The sequence below is a fragment of the Pristis pectinata genome, chromosome 10 (genome assembly GCF_009764475.1).
Source record: "Pristis pectinata isolate sPriPec2 chromosome 10, sPriPec2.1.pri, whole genome shotgun sequence".
NCBI lineage: Eukaryota > Metazoa > Chordata > Chondrichthyes > Rhinopristiformes > Pristidae > Pristis > Pristis pectinata.
In genome coordinates, this window is record NC_067414.1 from 20,808,883 (window position 1) to 20,826,911 (window position 18,029).

Below are 18,029 nucleotides of genomic sequence, written 5' to 3' on the forward strand. Positions count from 1 at the left end.
GTGATTGCACCTTTCCTGTTTTTGAGTTCTACCATATAGACTCAGTTGCATGTACAGTACTCCAGGTATGGCCTAGCCAATGTTTTATAAAATTGTAACCCAGCTCTTATGTTCTTTGTCATGGCCAATGAAGGCAAGCATCTCATCTACTTTCTTCACAACCTTCACCTGTGCGGCCACTTTCAACAATCTATGGACCTGTCCCCCGTGGTCCCTCTGTGCAGCAACATTCCCTTGGGTCCTACTACTTACAGATGACTTCCTTGGTTTGCTCTCTCAAAATGCATTACCTCACACTTGTCAGGATAAAATTCCATTTGCCATTGTTCTTCCCAACTTCAGCAGATCTAGAACATGCTGTAGCCTTAGACAACCTTCCTTGCTATCAACAACACTGTGATAAGACTATTGAATGGTTCCCTTATACGATGAGATGGACTCTGACCTCATGATCTACCTTGTTGTGACCTTGCACCTTATTGCACTGCACTTTCTCTGTAGCTGTGATACTTTACTCTGTAATGTTATTGTTTTTACCTGTACTACAAAGCGGTGTAATGAATTGACCTGTACAATCAGTATGCAAGACAGTTTTTCACTGTACCTCAGTACAAGTGACAATAATAAACCAATACAACACTAATTTTTGTATCATCCGCAAGCTTACTTATACTAGCTCTTACATTTACATCCGTCAGTATATATTGCAAACAGCGAAGCTCCCAGCATCAATCCTTGTGGTACACTATTGGTCACAAATTTGCAATCAGAAAAGCAACCTTCTAATTTTGGATAGGCTCTGACAGCTCTGAATACAAGCAGGATACATTCCACCACATATAAATTAACAAAAAATATGGAAATGTTAACCTAATGCAGAATTTTCTACTGAACTCCAGATGTCTATTTTATAAAACAAAAGAATACTTTTACTCTTAAGTGTATTTCATATTTTAAAGGCATCGCTCCTGATGAGCGGCAGAACCACAAAACTATCAGGACGCCATTTAGCACATTGCATCTGTGTTAGCTCTATAAATAAGCTCACTTACACACATACATATTTGCCCCAACCTTGTTTATGTACCTAAGTATGCATCAAGTAATTTCCTTATATTTCAGACAATAAAGTGCAGATCAAAGCAACTTACTGAACGCATATAATTCTCCTCAGCTCTCCCAGCAAATTACCATAAAGCTATCTTCACAGATTGCTGACCCTCCTCCCAATGGCACTTCTCCTCATTTTACCTAGAAACAATCCATTTGCCATAACCAGTCAATAGGCACGAACATTCCTCAGCTAACTCTGTCATCATAGCTTCATACTGCCTTCCATGCTGACGCAGCTTCCCCTTAAATATATCACTGCTCTGCACCTCAACCACTCACTGCAGGTTTGTCATGGACTCAGAATAATATTGAACGCCAACAGGTTCTTTGGACCCCTGAGTCTGCCCCAACCATCCATACCAGTCTATACCAATCCTACATTAATCTCAGTTTTCCTTTTTATTTTCCCCACCCCCTCTCATCAACTTCCCCAAGATCCTACACTCAGCTACACACTAGGGGCAATTTACATTGGCCAATTAACCTACCAACCAGCATGTCCTTGGGGTGTGGGAAGAAACCAGTGCACCCAGAGGAAACACCACATGGTCACAGGGAGAACCTGCAAACTTTGCGCAGGCAGCACCCGAAGTCAGGATTTAACCCAGGCCAGGTTAAATCAGCAGTTCTATTAGCTACGCTACTGTGTTGTCCCTTCATTTTTACATTCTCACCTCTCTGTGGGAAGTTTATTCTGAATTTCCTATTTGATTTCTTGTTGACCACCTTAAATTATTGGCCTGTAGTATGGTTCTTCTCCACAAGTTTAAACTAAATTGGCAAGGGGGTGGGATCCTAAGTAGAAGTAAGGCAATTGAGCAGCAGAATAGTGATAGAGAAGACAGCAAAAGCAAATTGAACAGGCAGGACAGGAAGGAGCATGATGAAGAGCGAGGAAAGTCAGTTGGATTAAATTACATTTACTTCAATGCAAGAGGTCTGGCAGGCAAGCCAGATGAACTTGGGACATGGATGGGTATGTGGGATTGGGATATTATAGGCATTACTGAATGGCTAAGGGAAGGGTAGGAGTGGGAGCTTAATGTTCTGGATACAGGTGCTTTAGGTGAGATAGAGGTGGCGAGACGGGGAATATCATGACAGTAGTTAGAGATGACACTACTGAAGGATCATCTGGTGAGGCTTTATGGGTGGAACAGCGAAATAAAAAGGGGATGATCACCTTGTTGGGATTGTACTATAGGCCCCCAAGTAGTTTTCAGGAATTAAAGGAATAAATGTGCAGAGAGAATGGGGAGAGTTGTAACAATAATAGGGTGTCATTGTAGGAGATTTTAACTTTCCAAACATTGACTGGGATTGCCATAGTGTTGTAGGTCTAGATGGGGTGGAATTTATTCAGTGTGTTCGGGACAGTTTCCTCAGGCAGTATATAGAGGGCCCTACCAGGGAGGGGGCAAAGCTTGATCTACTCCTGGGAAACAAGGAAGGGCAAGTGACTGAGGTCACGGAAGGGGAGCACTTTGGGACCAAGTGACCATAGTTCCATTAGCTTTAAAACAGTTATGGAAAGGGACAGGACTGGTCCGCAGGTTCGAGTTCTGAATTGGGACAAGGCGAATTTTGACGGTATTTGACAGGAGCTTGCAAAGGTTGATTGGGCTAGGTTGTTTGTGCTAAGTGGGAGGTTTTTAAAGTGAGGTAGCAAGAGATCAAGGACTACATGTTCCTGTTCAAGAGGCAAAGCTGCTGGGATTCACAGAATTTACGTGATACAAGTAAATAAATAAACACAATTTTTCTTCCCACTTGCATTTCTTGATGCACACACAGATGATGCAGCTTTGTGTTACGGAAGTTTACGACACCGACCATTTACTAGGAATGCAACCAGCTCCCCTCCCCCCCCACACACACACAAAAGTAGGGTTCACCTGTACTTATTTATGAGTGTGGAAAGATGTTCACTATTGCAGGTTGCAGCTTTTCCCAAATAAAGACCAGGCGCCAGTTTACAACCGACTAATAATATGCCTTCAAGCATGAAGTTACTTGAGTAGGTGGATTTCACCTGTCCTATCCAACTTCAAGAGTCTGAATGAGCATTGTTTGTTATTCATTTCTTGCTTAACCTTCTCACTTGTCACTAGGTGGCCTGACTTAAATGTTAAAATATCGTTACTGACATCAGAAGGAATACACCCACGTAACCTGTCAGAACATCACACAATGTCTCCCAAAAGCTGTCTGGTTCCAATAGATAATTGGAGTTGGAGAAGGAGGTAAAAGTTATCTGTTGCTTCGACAAGTAACTGAGAAATTAATTACAGAAACCTCTTCATGTTGCATAAAACATTGCTCTGGGAATCCAATGGAACAATTCATCCTTCCAACTGCAGAGATTAGCATGTGCATTATTTGCAACCTTTTCATGTCCTTGTGCTTCAGTGGCCAGACCTCCACATCAAACTCAGGGTGTAGCCTGATCAGTCAACTGTGAAATTAACAACAATTATAGGTTGTCACATATACACAGTGCCTGCACAACATACAGGTTTAACCTGGCACAGGATCAGGAGGGAGGTTTATCAGCACAAACACAGGGAAACTGTAGGAATCTAGAGCTCCACACTTGGACTCCTCATTGATTCCTTGGAGCACAGTTGGACTGTCGGCAGAAAGGATTTCTCAGGAAGTTTGGGACTTCCACATGGTCCTCAGCCCTCCCCACAAAAACATCGCACACTTGTGTGTTAACAGGAAAAACCTATCAATAATTTAAGAAAAATAACAGATGAATATGCTTAAAATAAGAAATTCTCCATTGTTATTTAGGGCTGGAATTTTCAATGGGAGGAATGCTGTTCATCAAGACTCAGTTTTGTCACAATTGAAGACAGTTCAATCCACAGTAAAATGTGAGTGAATTGCACACAGTTCCAATTCCAAGATAAAAGAAAAATGCTTCACTGTTGTATCTCGAATTTAAGATTTAAAACTTGAAAATATAGGAATGAAAATCTCAGACAGATGTTTTCTTCAATTGCTTAGATTTGTCTGACATAGTTTACAACCAAATTAGTCAAGAAAGTCCATTTTTATGTATTTGTTTCTTCATGAATATTCAAACTAGTGCAGGACTTCCAATGCTCAAGATGACATCAAGTTCAATGTACATTCAGGGCAATGCTATCTGATCTCAGGATTTATGCTGAACTGTTAGTTCAGCAACTCAGTGACAGATTGCTGGAAATATGCATGTCTATATATACCTCTAGGGTGGTAATCTCAGGGTTACACCCCATGCCACGTGCTAGTGGGGCAAGAAATAGGAACATAGTACAGTTAAATGTGTGGCTAAGGAGCTGGTGAAGGAGGGAGGGCTTCAGGTACATGATAAGATTTTTTTCAGTCACATGTACATCGAAACACACAGTGATATACATCTTTTGCATAGAGTGTTCTGGGGGCACCCCGCAAGTGTCGCCACTCTTCCAGCGCCAACATTGCATGCCCACAACTTCCTAACCCGTACATCTTGGGAATGTGGGAGGAAACCGGAGCACCTGGAGGAAACCCACGCAGACACAGGGAGAACGTACAAACTCCTTATAGACAGCAGCCGGAATTGAACCCGGGTTGCTGGCGCTGCAATAGTATTGCGCTAACCGCCACACTACCATGCCTGCCCTTGAATCATTGGGCTCTCTTCAAGGGCAGATGGGACCTGTACGAGAAGGACAGGTTCAATGTAAACAGGAGGAGCACCAATATCCTTGCAGGGATGCTTGTTATTGCTACTTGGAAGGGTTTAAACTAGCATGGTAGGAGGGGTGGGAACCAGAGCAACAGGTCAGCAGGTGGAGGGATTGAGGGGAAGATAGGGGTTAGGCCGAGTAATCCTGATAGGAAAGACAAGGCAGGGGCAGGTAAATGAACATGGTGGGACCGATAGGCTGAAGTGTGTTTATTTCAATGCCAGGTGAGGCAGATGAACATAGAGTCTGGACCAGTACATGTAACAATGACGATATGGCAATGATAGAGACTTGGTTGCAGGAGGGACACAACTGGCAGTTCAACGTTCCAGGGTTTCGATGCTTTAGGCATGATACAGAGAAAGGTAAAAGAGGTGGAGGAGTTGCATTACTAATCAAGGAGAATATCACAGCTGCACTTAGAGAGGACATACTGGAGGGCTCATCTACTGAGGCCAATATGGGTACAGCTCAAAAATATGCAAGATACAATCAGTCTGATAGGGTTATACAGTCAGGCTACCAATTGCTAGCGGGAGATAGGGGAGTAGATATGCAGACAGATTATGGAAGGATGCAAAAGCAACAGGGATGTCATAGGGCAGGCACAGTAGTGTAGTGGTTAGCATAACATTTTACAGCACCAGCGACCCGGGTTCAATTGCGGCCACTGTCTGTAAGGAGTTTGTACGTTCTCCCCGTGTCTGCGTGGGTTTCCTCCAGGTGCTCCGGTTTCCTCCCACATTCCAAAGACGTACAGGTTAGGAAGTTGTGGGCATGCTATGTTGGCACCAGAAGCGTGGCGACGCTTGCAGGCTGCCCCAGGACACTATGCAAAAGATGCATTTCACTGTGTGTTTCGATATACGTGTGACTAATAAAGATACCTTATCTTATCTTAGTGGGTGACTTTAACAGGGTCATTCAGCAAAGCACAGAAACAGGCTCTTTGGCCCAACTTGTCCATGCTGACAATGCTGCCTATCTGAGCTAGCCCGATTTGTCTGTATTTAGCCCATATCCCTCCAAAGCTTTCCTATCCCATGTACCTGTCCAAAGATCTTTTAATTAAATGTCTTAATTGTACCCACCTCTACCACATTCTCTCTCAGCTCCTTCCATATATGCACCACCCTCTGTGTGAAAAAGTTGTCTCTCAAGTCCCTTTTAAATCTTTCCCCTCTCACTTTAAACCTATGCCCTCTAGTTTTGGACTCCCCCACTCTGGGGAAAAGACTGTAGCTATTCACATTATCTATGCCCCTCATGATTTTATAAACCTCTATAAGGTCACCCTTCAACTTCCAGGGAATGAAGTCCGAGCCTATCCAGCCTCTCCTTATAACTCAAACCCTCCAGTCCCAGTCACATCCTTGTAAATCTTTTTTGCACCCTTTCCAGTCGAATGGCATCTTTCCTATAGAAGGACAACAGAACTGTATGCATTACTCCAAATGTGGCCTAACCAATGTCTTGTACAGCTGTAACATGATAAGCCAACTCCTCCATCTAATATCCCGACCAATGAAGGCAAGTGTGCCAAAACCTACTTCACCACCCTGTCCACCTGTGTCTCCACTTTCAAGGAGCTATGTTCCTGCACCCCTAGTGTCTCTTTTTTCCACAACACTGCCAGGGCCCTACCATTTATTGTGCAAGTCCTGCCGTGGTTTGTCTTACCAAAATGCAAAACCTCATGTTTATCTGAATTAAGCTCCATCTACTGTTCCTTGGCCCACTGGCCCAATTCTAATCTCAGATAAACTTCTTCACTGCCCAGTACACCACCAATTGCAGTGTTATCTGTAAACTTATATATATTCTCTATATTCTCATCCAAATTGTTAATATATGGCAAAGAACTTCCCTAACATTGACTGGGCCTTCCTTAGTGCAAGAAAAATAGATGGGACAGAATTTGTTAGGTGCATCCAAGAGAGTTTCTTGAAACAGTACGTAGATACTTAAACTACAGGAGGGGCCAAACCAGACCTTGTATTGGGAAATGAGCCTGGCCGGGTTATTGGGGTTTCACTGGGAGAGCATTTTGGGAACAGTGATCACAACTCTTCAAGTTTTAATTTATGAATAAGGATGGGTGGCACGGTAGCATAGCCGTTAGCACGACGCTATTACAGCGCCAGCAATCGGGGTTCGATTCCCGTCGCTGTCTGTAAGGAGTTTGTACGTTCTCCCGTGTCTGCATGGGTTTCCTCCGGGTGCTCCAGTTTCCTCCCACATTACAAAGACGTATGGGTAGGTTAATTTGGGTTTATAAATGGGCGGTGTGGACTCGTTGGGCCGGAAGGGCCTGTTACCACGCTGTAAATAAAAAAAAAGTCTGGACTTCGAGGGAAAGTGCTCAACTGGGGAAAGCCGAATGACAACATTGTCAGGCAGGAGCTCGGGAGAGTAGATTTGGTGCAGTTGTTATTGGGCAAGTCCATATATGACAAATGGGAGTGATTTAAAGACCAATTGATCAGAATTCAGTGCCAGCATGTTTCAGTAAGGAGCAAAGACAAGGATAGTAAAGTTTGGGATGTAATATTGTAAATTAATCAAAAAGGAAAAGGAAGTATTACTAGAGAAATAAAGGACTGCAGATGCTGGAATCTAGATGAAAAGCACAATGACGCTGGAGGAACTCAGCGGGCTAGGCAGCATCCATGAAGAAAAGCAGCCTGTAAACGTTTCGGGTCAGGACCCTTCTTCAGGACTGAAGATAGGAAAAAGGGAAGCCCAATATATAGGTGGGAAAAACAAAGCAGTGATAGGTGGACAAAAAGAGGGGAGGCAGGGTGGGCACAAGGTGGTGATAGGTAGATGCAGGTAAGAGATAGTGATAGGCAGGTGTGGGGGAGGAGGGGAGAGCAAAGGTACCGGGAGATGGGTCATGTATGTTAGGAAGTACGTTAGGTTTAGTTAGCTGAAATTAGACAAGGCCCTTGAGGAATATAGAGGAAGCAGGAAAGTACTCAAGCAGGGAATTAAGAGTCAGAAGATGCAATGAAATGCCCTTGCCAAGTAGGATTAAGGAAAATCCAAAGGCATCTTAAACAATACATTAAAAACAAGAAGGTAACGGGGGGAGAGTAGAACCACTCAAGGATAAAGGAAGTTATGGCTGAAGCAAGAGGATGTGGTGAGGTACTAAACGAGTGTTTCGCCTCAGCATTCATCAAGAGGAAGGATGTGGAGGATAATGTGATCAGCATGGGGTATGCTAATAATCTAGGGCATGGTGAGAAAGTGGTGGTGTTCGGTCTATTGAAGATCATTAAGGTAGGTAAGTCCCCAGGGCCTGATGGAATCTCTGCCAGGTTATTGAGGGAGGCAAAAGAGGAGAATGCCGGGGCCTTGACAAAGATCTTTTTATCCTCTCAAGCCACAGGTCCCAGAGGTCTGCAGAGTAGCCAATGTTGTTCCTTTGTTTAAAAAGAGCAATGGGGGTAATCCACAAAATTTTCAGCTGGTGAGCCTTACTTTTTTCAGCTCTTTGGATCCAATAGTATCCCTTATTTCTTTTGAAATCCATTTGTGCCAGACATAATTATGTTTTAATACTTCAAAAATAAACCTCTGTTAGGTCTGCCTTGTCCTCTGCTGCTCCAGAGAAAACAACCTGAGCTTGTCCAACCGCTCCTTATAGCACACGCCCTCTAATCCAGGCAGCATGCTGTTAAACCTCTTCTGCACCCTCTCCAAAGCCTCCACATCCTTCCTATAATGGGATGACCAGAAATGAATGCAATACTCATAGAAACATAGAAAACCTACAGCACAATTCAGGCCCTTCGGCCCACAAAGCTGTGCCAAACATATCCCTACCCTACAGACCCAAAGCCCCCTATTTTTCTCAGCTCCATGTACCTATCCAAAAAGTCTCTTAGAAGACCCTATCATATCCACCTCCACCACCGTTGCCGGTAGCCCATTCCATGCACTCACCACTCTCTGAGTAAAAAAAACTTACCCCTGACATCTCCTCTCTACCTTCTCCCTAGCACCTTAAACCTGTGTCCTCTGGTGGCAACCATTTCAGCCCTGGGGAAAAGCCTCTGACTATCCACACGATCAATACCTCTTATCATCTTATACACCTCTATCAGGTCCCCCTCACCCTCCGCCACTCCAAGGAGAAAAGGCCGAGTTCCCTCAGCCTGCTTTCATAAGGCATGCTCTGCAATCTAGGCAGAATCCTTGTAAATCTCCTCTGCACCCTCTCCATGGCTTCCACATCCTTCCTGCAGTGAGGTGACCAGAACTGAGCACAGTACTCCAAGTGGGGTCTGACCAGGGTCCTATATAGCTGCAGCATTACCTTTTGGCTCCTAAATTCAATTCCACAGTTGATGAAGGACAATACACCATATGCCTTCTTAACCACAGAGTCAACCCGTGCAGCTGCTTTGAGCATCCTATGGACGTGGACCCCAAGATCCCTCTGATCCTCCACACTGCCTAGAGTCCTACCATTAATACTATACTCTGCCATCATATTTGACCTACCAAAATGAACCACTTCAAACTTATCTGGGTTGAGCTCCATCTGCCACTTCTCAGCCCAACTTTGCATCCTACCTATGTCCCACTGTAACCTCTGAGAGCCCTCTATACTATCCACAACACATCCAACCTTTGTGTCATCCGCAAACTTAGTAACTCATCCCTCCACTTCCTCATCCAGGTCGTTTATAAAAATCACAAAGAGCAAGGGTCCCAGAACTGATCCCTGAGGTACACCACTGGTCACCGACCTCCATGCAGAATACGACCCTTCAACAACCACTTTGCCTTCTGTGGGCCAGCCAGTTCTGGATGCACAATGCAATGTCCCCTTGGATCCCATGCCTCCTTACTTTCTCAATAAGCCTTGCATGGGGTACCTTATCAAATGCCTTGCTGAAATCCATATATACTACATCTACTGCTCTCCCTTCATCGATATGTTTAGTCACATCCTCAAAAAATTCAATCAGGCTCGTAAGGCAGGACCTGCCCTTGACAAAGCCATGCTGATTATTCTTAATCATATTATACCTTTCCAAATGTTCATAAATCTTGCCTCTCAGGATCTTCTCCATCAGCTTACCAACCTCTGAAGTAAGACTCAGTGGTCTATAATTTCCTGGGCTATCTCTACTCCCTTTCTTGAAAAAAAGGAACAACATCCGCAACCCTGCAATCCTCCGGAACCTCTCCCGTCTCCATTGATGATGCAAGGATCATCACCAGAGGCTGTGCAATCTCTTTCCTTGCCTCCCACAGCAGCCTGGGGTACATCTCATCTGGTCCCGGCGACTTATCCAACTTGATGCTCTCCAAAAGCTCCAGCACCACCTCTTTCTTAATATCTACATGCTCAAGCTTTTCAGTCTGCTGCAAGTCATCACTACAATCACTAAGAACCTTTTCCATAGTGAATACTGAAGTAAAGTATTCATTAAGTACCTCTGCTATTTCCTCCGGATCCATACACACTTTCCCACTGTTACACTTGATAGGTCCTATTCCTTCATGTCTTATCCTCTTACTCTTCACATACTTGTAGAATGCCTTGGGGTTTTCCTTAATCCTGCCCACCAAGGCCTCCTCATGGCCCCTTTTGGCTCTCCTAATTTCCTTCTTAAGCTCCTTCCTGTTAGCCTTATACTCTTCCAGATCTCTAACATTACCTAGCTCCCTGAACCTTTCGTGAGCTTTTCTTTTCTTTTGACTAGATTTATTATAGCCTTTGTACACCACGGTTCCTGTATCCTATCTAAACTTCCCCGTCTCATTGGAACATGCCTGTGCAGAACTCCACACAAGTATCCCCTGAATAGTTGCCACACTTCTTCTGTACTTTTCCCTGAGAATATCTGTTCCCAATTTAAGCTTCCAATTTCCTGCCTGAGAGCCTCATAATTCCCTTTACTCCAACTAAACGCCTTTCTAGTCTGTCTGTTCCTATCTTTCTCCAATGCTATCGTAAAGGAGATAGAATTATGATCACTGTCTCCAAAATGCTCACCCATTGAGAGATCTGACACCTGACCAGGTTCATTTGCCAATACCAAATCAAGCATAGCCTCTCCTCTTGTAGGCTTATTTACATATTATGTCAAGAATCCTTCCTGAACACACTTAACAAACTCCACCCCATCTAAACCCCTCACTGTATGGAGTTGCCAATCGATATTTGGGAAATTAAAATCTCCCATCACAACAACTCTGTTATTGTCACACCCTTCTAGGATCTGCTTCCTTATCTGCTCCTCGATATCCCTGTTACTATTGGGCAGCCTATAAAAAAAAACACCCAGTAAAGTTATTGTCCCCTTCCTGTTCCAAACCTCCCCCCACAGAGACTCTGTAGACAGTCCCTCCATGACGTCCACCTTTTCCGCAGCCGTGACACTATCTCTGATCAACGGTGCCACTCCCCCACCTCTTTTGCCTCCCTCCCTGTCCTTTCTGAAACATCTAAAACCTGGCACTTGAAGTAACCATTCCTGTCCCTGATCCATCCAAGTCTCTGTAATGGCCACCACATCATAGCTCCAAGTATTAATCCAAGCTCTAAGCTCATCCCCCTTGTTCACTATACTCCTTGCGTTAAAATAGACACATCTCAAACCATCTGTCTGAGCACGTCCCTTCTCTATCACCTGCCTATCCTTCCTCTTGTACCAACTGCAAGCTTTCTCTATTTGAGAGCCAAACACCTCTTCCCCAGTCTCTCCAGTTCGGTTCCCACTCCCCAACAATTCTAGTTTAAACTCTCCCCAGTAGCCTTAGCAAACCTCCTCGCCAGGATATTGATCCCCCTGGGATTCAAGTGCAACCTGTCCTTTTTGTACAGGTCATACCTGCCCCAAAAGAAGCCCCAATGATCCAATCCCTCAGCCACACATTTAACCTCCACCTCATTCTATTCCTATACTCACTGTGGTGTGGCACTGGCAGTAATCCTGAAATTACTACCTTTACGGTCCTGCTTTTCAACTTCCTTCCTAACCCTCTACAGTCTTTTTTCAGGACCTCTTCCCTTTTCCTACCTATGTCGTTGGTACCAGTATGTACCACGACCTCTGGCTGTTCTCCCTCCCTCTGCAGGATATCTTGGACACGATAGGAAACATCCTGGACCCTGGCACCTGGGAGGCAAACTACCATCTGAGTTTCCTTCCTGCGTCCACAGAATCGCCTGTCTGCCCCCCTAACTATAGAGTCCCCTATCACTACTGTCCTCCTCTCTCCTTCCCTACCCTCCTAACAGAGGCACTGCCACAGTTGCTTCCCCCAGGTAGGCTGTCTCCCCCAACAGTACTCAAGCAGGAGTACTTATTGTCAAGGAGTACAGCCACAGGGGTACTCTCTAGTACCTGACTCTTCCCCTTCCCCCTCCTGACTGTGACCCACTTGCCTGACTCCCATCGCCCTGGTGTGACCACCTGCCTATAACTCCTTTCTATCACCTCCTCATTCTCTCTGACCATACTAAGGTCATCGGGCTGCATCTCCAGTTCCCTAATGCGGTCCCTGAGGAGCTGCAGCTCGACACACCGGGTGCAGATGTGGTCGTCTTGGAGGCTGGGAGACTCCAGGACTTCCCACATCTGACACCGAGCACAGAAAACTGCACTCATTCTACCTCCTTTCCTCAAATCTCCCACCTCGCCTCACCCCGTTACCGCCTAAGCCCGTTGAGCCAAAGCCCAATCACTCTGCTCCCTCTCACTCCACTGCCCGCTCCGCCGCTCCACTCCAGATGAGGCCTAACTAGAGTTTTATAAAGCTGCAACATAATGTCCTGACTCTTGAATTCAGTGCCTCAATTAATAAAGGCAAGCATGCCATACACATTCTTTACCACCCTATCATCCTATGCAGCCACTTTCAGGGAGCTATGGACTTGGACCCAAGATCCCTCTGTACATCAACACTGTTAAGGGTCTTGCCATTAACTGTGTACAGTCGCTTTACATTTGATCTCCCAAAGTGCAACACCTCACACTTGGCTGGATTAAACTTCATCTGCCATTTCTCTGCCCATATCTGTAATTAATCAATATCCTGCTGTATACTTTGGCAATCGTCTAAAGGCCAAGTCACTATGGATCCCATGCATCTTAATCTTCTGGATGAGCCTCCAATGAGGGACCTTGTCAAACACCTTACTAAAATCCATGTAGACAACATCCATAGCTCTACCTTCATCAAGCACCTTCGTCACCTCCTTGAAAAACGCAATCAAGTTAGTAAGACATGACCTGTCCTGCACAAAGCCACGCTGACTGTCCCTAATTAGGCCATGGTTTTGCAAATGCTCTTAAATCCTACCCCTAAGAATCCTCTTCTGTACCTTCCCTACCAAGATCAGAGACTCACCGGTCTATAGTTTCCAGGATTATCGCTATTTCCCTTCTTGAATAATGGAACAACATGATCAAATGACACTAAGAATGTAAAGAGTTTTGCACCATTTTTTTCCCTTTGTATATCTATTTTATTGTGAACAAAGTTTATAAGATTTTGAGAGTCATAGAGTAGACAGCCAGTATCTTTTTGCTAGGGTAGAAATGTCTAATACTGGAGGGCATGCATTTAAGATGAGAGGGGGCAAGTTCAAAAGACTTGTATGTGTGTAGAATGTGTGTAGCAAGTATTTTTGCACAGAGAGTGGTGGGTGCCTGAAATGCGCTGCCAGCTGTGGTAGTGGAGGCAAATACGATAGAGGCGTTTAAGAGGCTCTTAGTTAGACACATGAATGTGTAGAGAATGGAGAGATATGGACATTGTGTAGAAAGAAGGGGTTAGTTTAGTAAGGCACTAGTTTAATTAGTTTGGCACAACATTGTGGGCTGAAGGGCCTGTTCCTGTGCACTGCTGCTCTATTTTCTAATATATTCAGTACTGTTAACACTTTTTTTAAAACTTGGCACCATTGCCAGTCATGTGGCTCCCTGGGGCGATACACCCTTTCATTGTTTGAGGGGCTTCCGCACCAGACTCAGCCCCTCAAACGTCCAGTTGTGGAAGGTCCCTAAAATGAATGATTGTTGTAATTCATCCATGCACTCTTTAAACATTTGCCATTGCCTATCCACTGCCAACCACTTCAGTAGCACTTCCCAATCCGTCACAGCCGACTTGTGTCTCACACCTTCATTGTTTCCTTTATTTAGATTTAGGATTCTAGTCTCAGAACCAATTTTCTCACTCTCCACCTCAGTAAAGAATTCTATCATGTTTTGGTCTCTTCCCCAAGGGACTTTATACAAAAAGATTATTTACTAATCCTTCCTCTTTACAAAGTAATTAGCTGCAATGTTTCCTTCATCAGGATGGTGACTGCACTTCAACAAAGTACTTCATTAATTGCAACATGGGACGTATTCATTTCATGAAAGATGCTACATAAATATGCCCTTTTCTCTTTGCAGTATTGATACTTTCTTTCTCACTTCTCAGTGCTGACCATCAAAGATACCCTTTAACCAGTCTAGCCTCGTAAGTTATAAAAGAATGATTAAAAGAAAACTTTGTGATAAATTTTTAAAAATCTAGAAGTAAAAAGATTTCAGTTCACGTTGCCCAATATTTTCACCTGAACAAACCATGTGATACCCCAACTGTATCTCTCAACATCCTGTTGAATTAGAAACGATCTATTAGAATGTTACCAGTGATGAGAGACTTCAATCACCTGGTTGGCTTACTGAAGGGATTTAGTGAGGGTGTTTAAAATCATGAAGGACGTGAACAAGAGTATAAAAAACTTGTTTCCACAACATAAATTTGGTTAAGTTATCCAAAATTGATACATAAACAGCAAATTCCAGGCATATGTATGGGAGTTTGTAAAGCTATAGTCATTTGTAATAAGTTTTTCATTGTTTTCTGTTCCAAAGCAATTATTCCTCAGGATGAGGTCAAGGAAGGGTCCTCTTTCAATTTCCTGATCAAATTCACATTACACCAGGAATTCCACAAGGATAAACTTCGATAGTATTCCTTCAGATTACATCCACTTTTCAATCCAGAAGTGGCTGCCCGTCTCAATCCGTGAAATGTGAAAAGAGAATCAAGCCTCAACATTCCAAGGAATAATGAGCAGACTGGCAAAGTTCTGATAAATCTGTTCACTAATTCATGAATGAGACCAAACAATCGAGCAAGGCACATTTGTGCAGATAGCATTTCTTCCAGTATGAATATTATCAAAATAGCTAAGAACCCGACTTATTTGGTTTTAGAACTGTTTAAAATATCTCATCGTTATACTATGTTAAAATACATTGCCATGCTTTGTCCCGAGCAGAGAAACTATACAAAAATCACAAAATAATCAGGCAATTCTCAAATATAAATATTGAATACAGTCTCAATAAGAGATTGCTGGGTGTACTCACATTATTTGAGCGAAGAGTAACTCGACCCCCACACCGGGCACAAAATTTGGTCTGGCAATAAGAGCAGATGTGGCCACAGCCATCAGCAAACTTGGTTTTGAGGCAGATCCCACAAGTTGGAGCATCATCCTTGTGTTCCCCCTGGTAACGCCGGGCTTCATCACCAATCTTTCTTATCTGCTCCTTGTAGCTCTCAAATTGCTGATGTAGCCGTCTGTGAAGAAGTGAATAAAGTGAGGGCTGTGAATTCAGATTTAGTTTCCATGTAGAGGTGATTATGCAGCACTAAAGTACTCTACCACCCCAGATTTCCAATGAAAAATTCAGTGCAAGTTATTTCAGACAGTGGTGTGCAACACTTTACACAGGAGGGCTAGAGTAACAATCTTCAAACCACTGATGAAGGCCATCACATGAGACATATTTTGTTAAGTATGTAAATATAACCAGGTATGTATATTTTCAATCAGAACTATTAAGACACATATGCAAGAGTTTATTAATGGTCTAGTCGGTAGCAAACAATAACAAACCAATAATGATTTTCTCACTTAAAACGCAAGGAATATAGACTAGTATTTTCGTGTGTTTAATAATTTGCTTGATATCATCTTTAAAGTATTCACCAGTTCAAGTACAGTCTGGATTTTTGATCAAAACTGCTTCTCCTAATTGATTTTAAAATAGTCACAGATATACAAATTAAATTCAACTTTTATTTTCAAATAATACAAACTTAACAGCTTGAATTATAAAATGCATTCAAGTTGTTGTTACATTACAATTTGTGTATTTGCAATCACTGAGAGTTCCTTAGAGACCAAATAAAATAAAATCTATTGGCGTCAGTGTGATTGGTACCATTTCCCTCCACCTCAGCTGAAGGAATTAGTTTCAGCCTATCCAAGCTAGACACTCAGATTACAATGCCAAAGCCCCTAGCCAATCGACAGCAGCAGCTCCTTCAAAATTCAAGACATAACCACAGGATTTTATTCCTTCCTGTGTACTACTATTGTTAGTAGTTATTTTCACAAATGGCTGAGTTTTAATGCTCCCACATTATTTGCGCAGATTGTTTTTTCCATTCAAATCTTGAGATTCTGTTTTAAGGCTTCCATCATCTCCACTGAATTTTGACATACGAATTTGATTCAATAAACAAATTATTTTTACTCACAGGTACATCTCTGGTACTGTTATTGATAATACTAACATACATACCGTCATACACATGAATTGAGAACAAGAGTTAGCCACTCAGTTCCTTGAGTCTGCTTCACCATTTAATAACATTGTTGCTGATCTAAATGTAACTCCATGTTACCTTCTACCCACAATGCCCTTTCCCCATTTGATTATGAACAATCTAGTCACCTTTGCCTTAAAAATATTTCAAGACTTTCCTCCCACTACCGTTTGAGAAAAAGTCATCTCATTCCTTTGACGTAAACAGGCAAACTCTTATCTTTAAACAGTGGCCTCAAGTTCTATATTCTCCCGCAAGTGGGAACAGCTTCTCCATGTCCATCCTGTAGGAACTCATCAGAATTATATGTTTCAATCAAGTCGTCTCTCACATTTCTAAAATCCAGCTGATACAAGCCCAGCTTCTCCAGATAACCAGCCCATTTTGGGAGACACAAGAGACTGCAGATACTCAAATCTGGAGCAAAGAACAAACTGCTGGAGGAAATCAGTGGATCCAAGTTTCAGGTCGAGATTAAACCCAGATGAAGGGTCTCAACCCGAAATATTGACTGTCTATTTATCTCCACAGATGCTGCCTGACCCACTGAGTTCCTCCAGCAGTTTGTTTTTGTAGGCAACCCGTGTTACCAGGGGAGGGTTGCATTCCTAAAAAACAGTCTGTATCGAAATTTTCCGTAACGCGAAGCCACATCACCTGTGCATGCATCAAGAAACGCGAGTTGAAAATAATATTTTGTACTAATTTACTTTTTCTCATAAATTCTAGGTGCTAATTTTATTCTGTATCTCAAATTAATGAATTCTCTGTAAGGACAAATTTCCGTTACCCGAATAGCCGAAATGCGGGGGTCATCTGTAAACCTTTTAACTGTTCCTAATGCGTTTACATTTTTCCTTAAATAAAGAGACAAATATTGTACAAAGTACCCCAAGTCTAGTCTCACCAATGCCTCATTTAACTGAAGCATAGCCTCCCTAGTTTTGTATTCAGTTCCTCTAGAAATCAGCAGTAACATTCTGTACTTCTCCCTAATAACTTTTAGTACTTGATACCAGTCTTTTGCTGGGTCATTGGTATCATTCCTGTGGAAAGTATATTTATTAAGTTGGCATTGTTTATTTTCTAAAAAAAAAGCTCCCTCTCGTTTTCTCTCTTTATCTCTTCTCCAAAATTAGCCATGTGTATTAAGACTTGTGCCTTACCAAATAAGCATCCAAGTCTATTCAAGATGTGATTATATTTGTTTTAAGGAAATCTGTTCCACATATTTGTGGTTATTAACTGGAGGAACATTCTGAGTTTCTTGAGTTTTTCTTTCCTCACTGCTAGTTTCTAAACATACTTTCAATGGAGTGGAATGTGTTTGCAGGTGCAGTATTGGTATTGGTATATTATTGTCACTTGTACCGAGGTACAGTGAAAAGCTTGTCTTACAAACCAATTGTACAGGTCAAATGTCAATTAATGTGATGATGAGTATGCTTCAAGGCTATGCAAAAAATACGTCTTTAGCTCTTTGGTCAGAGTCAATTCTGAGATTGAAGAGAAAATGCTTTTAAGAGCTACAAAATCAAGCTCCTAAAA

The 18,029-nt window shown here is 42.8% G+C and overlaps 1 protein-coding gene across 16 annotated transcripts in view; it reads right to left on the reverse strand.

Annotated features, from left to right (window-relative positions):
* Positions 1-18,029, reverse strand: part of LOC127575471 (regulating synaptic membrane exocytosis protein 1-like) — a 587,418-nt gene that overhangs the window by 348,615 nt on the left and 220,774 nt on the right. For all 16 annotated transcript variants that reach the window (XM_052025399.1, XM_052025392.1, XM_052025387.1 and 13 more), the window contains one exon: positions 15,233-15,446. In XM_052025399.1, the coding sequence (XP_051881359.1) occupies positions 15,233-15,446 (214 nt within the window). The remainder of the gene's footprint in view (positions 1-15,232; positions 15,447-18,029) is intronic.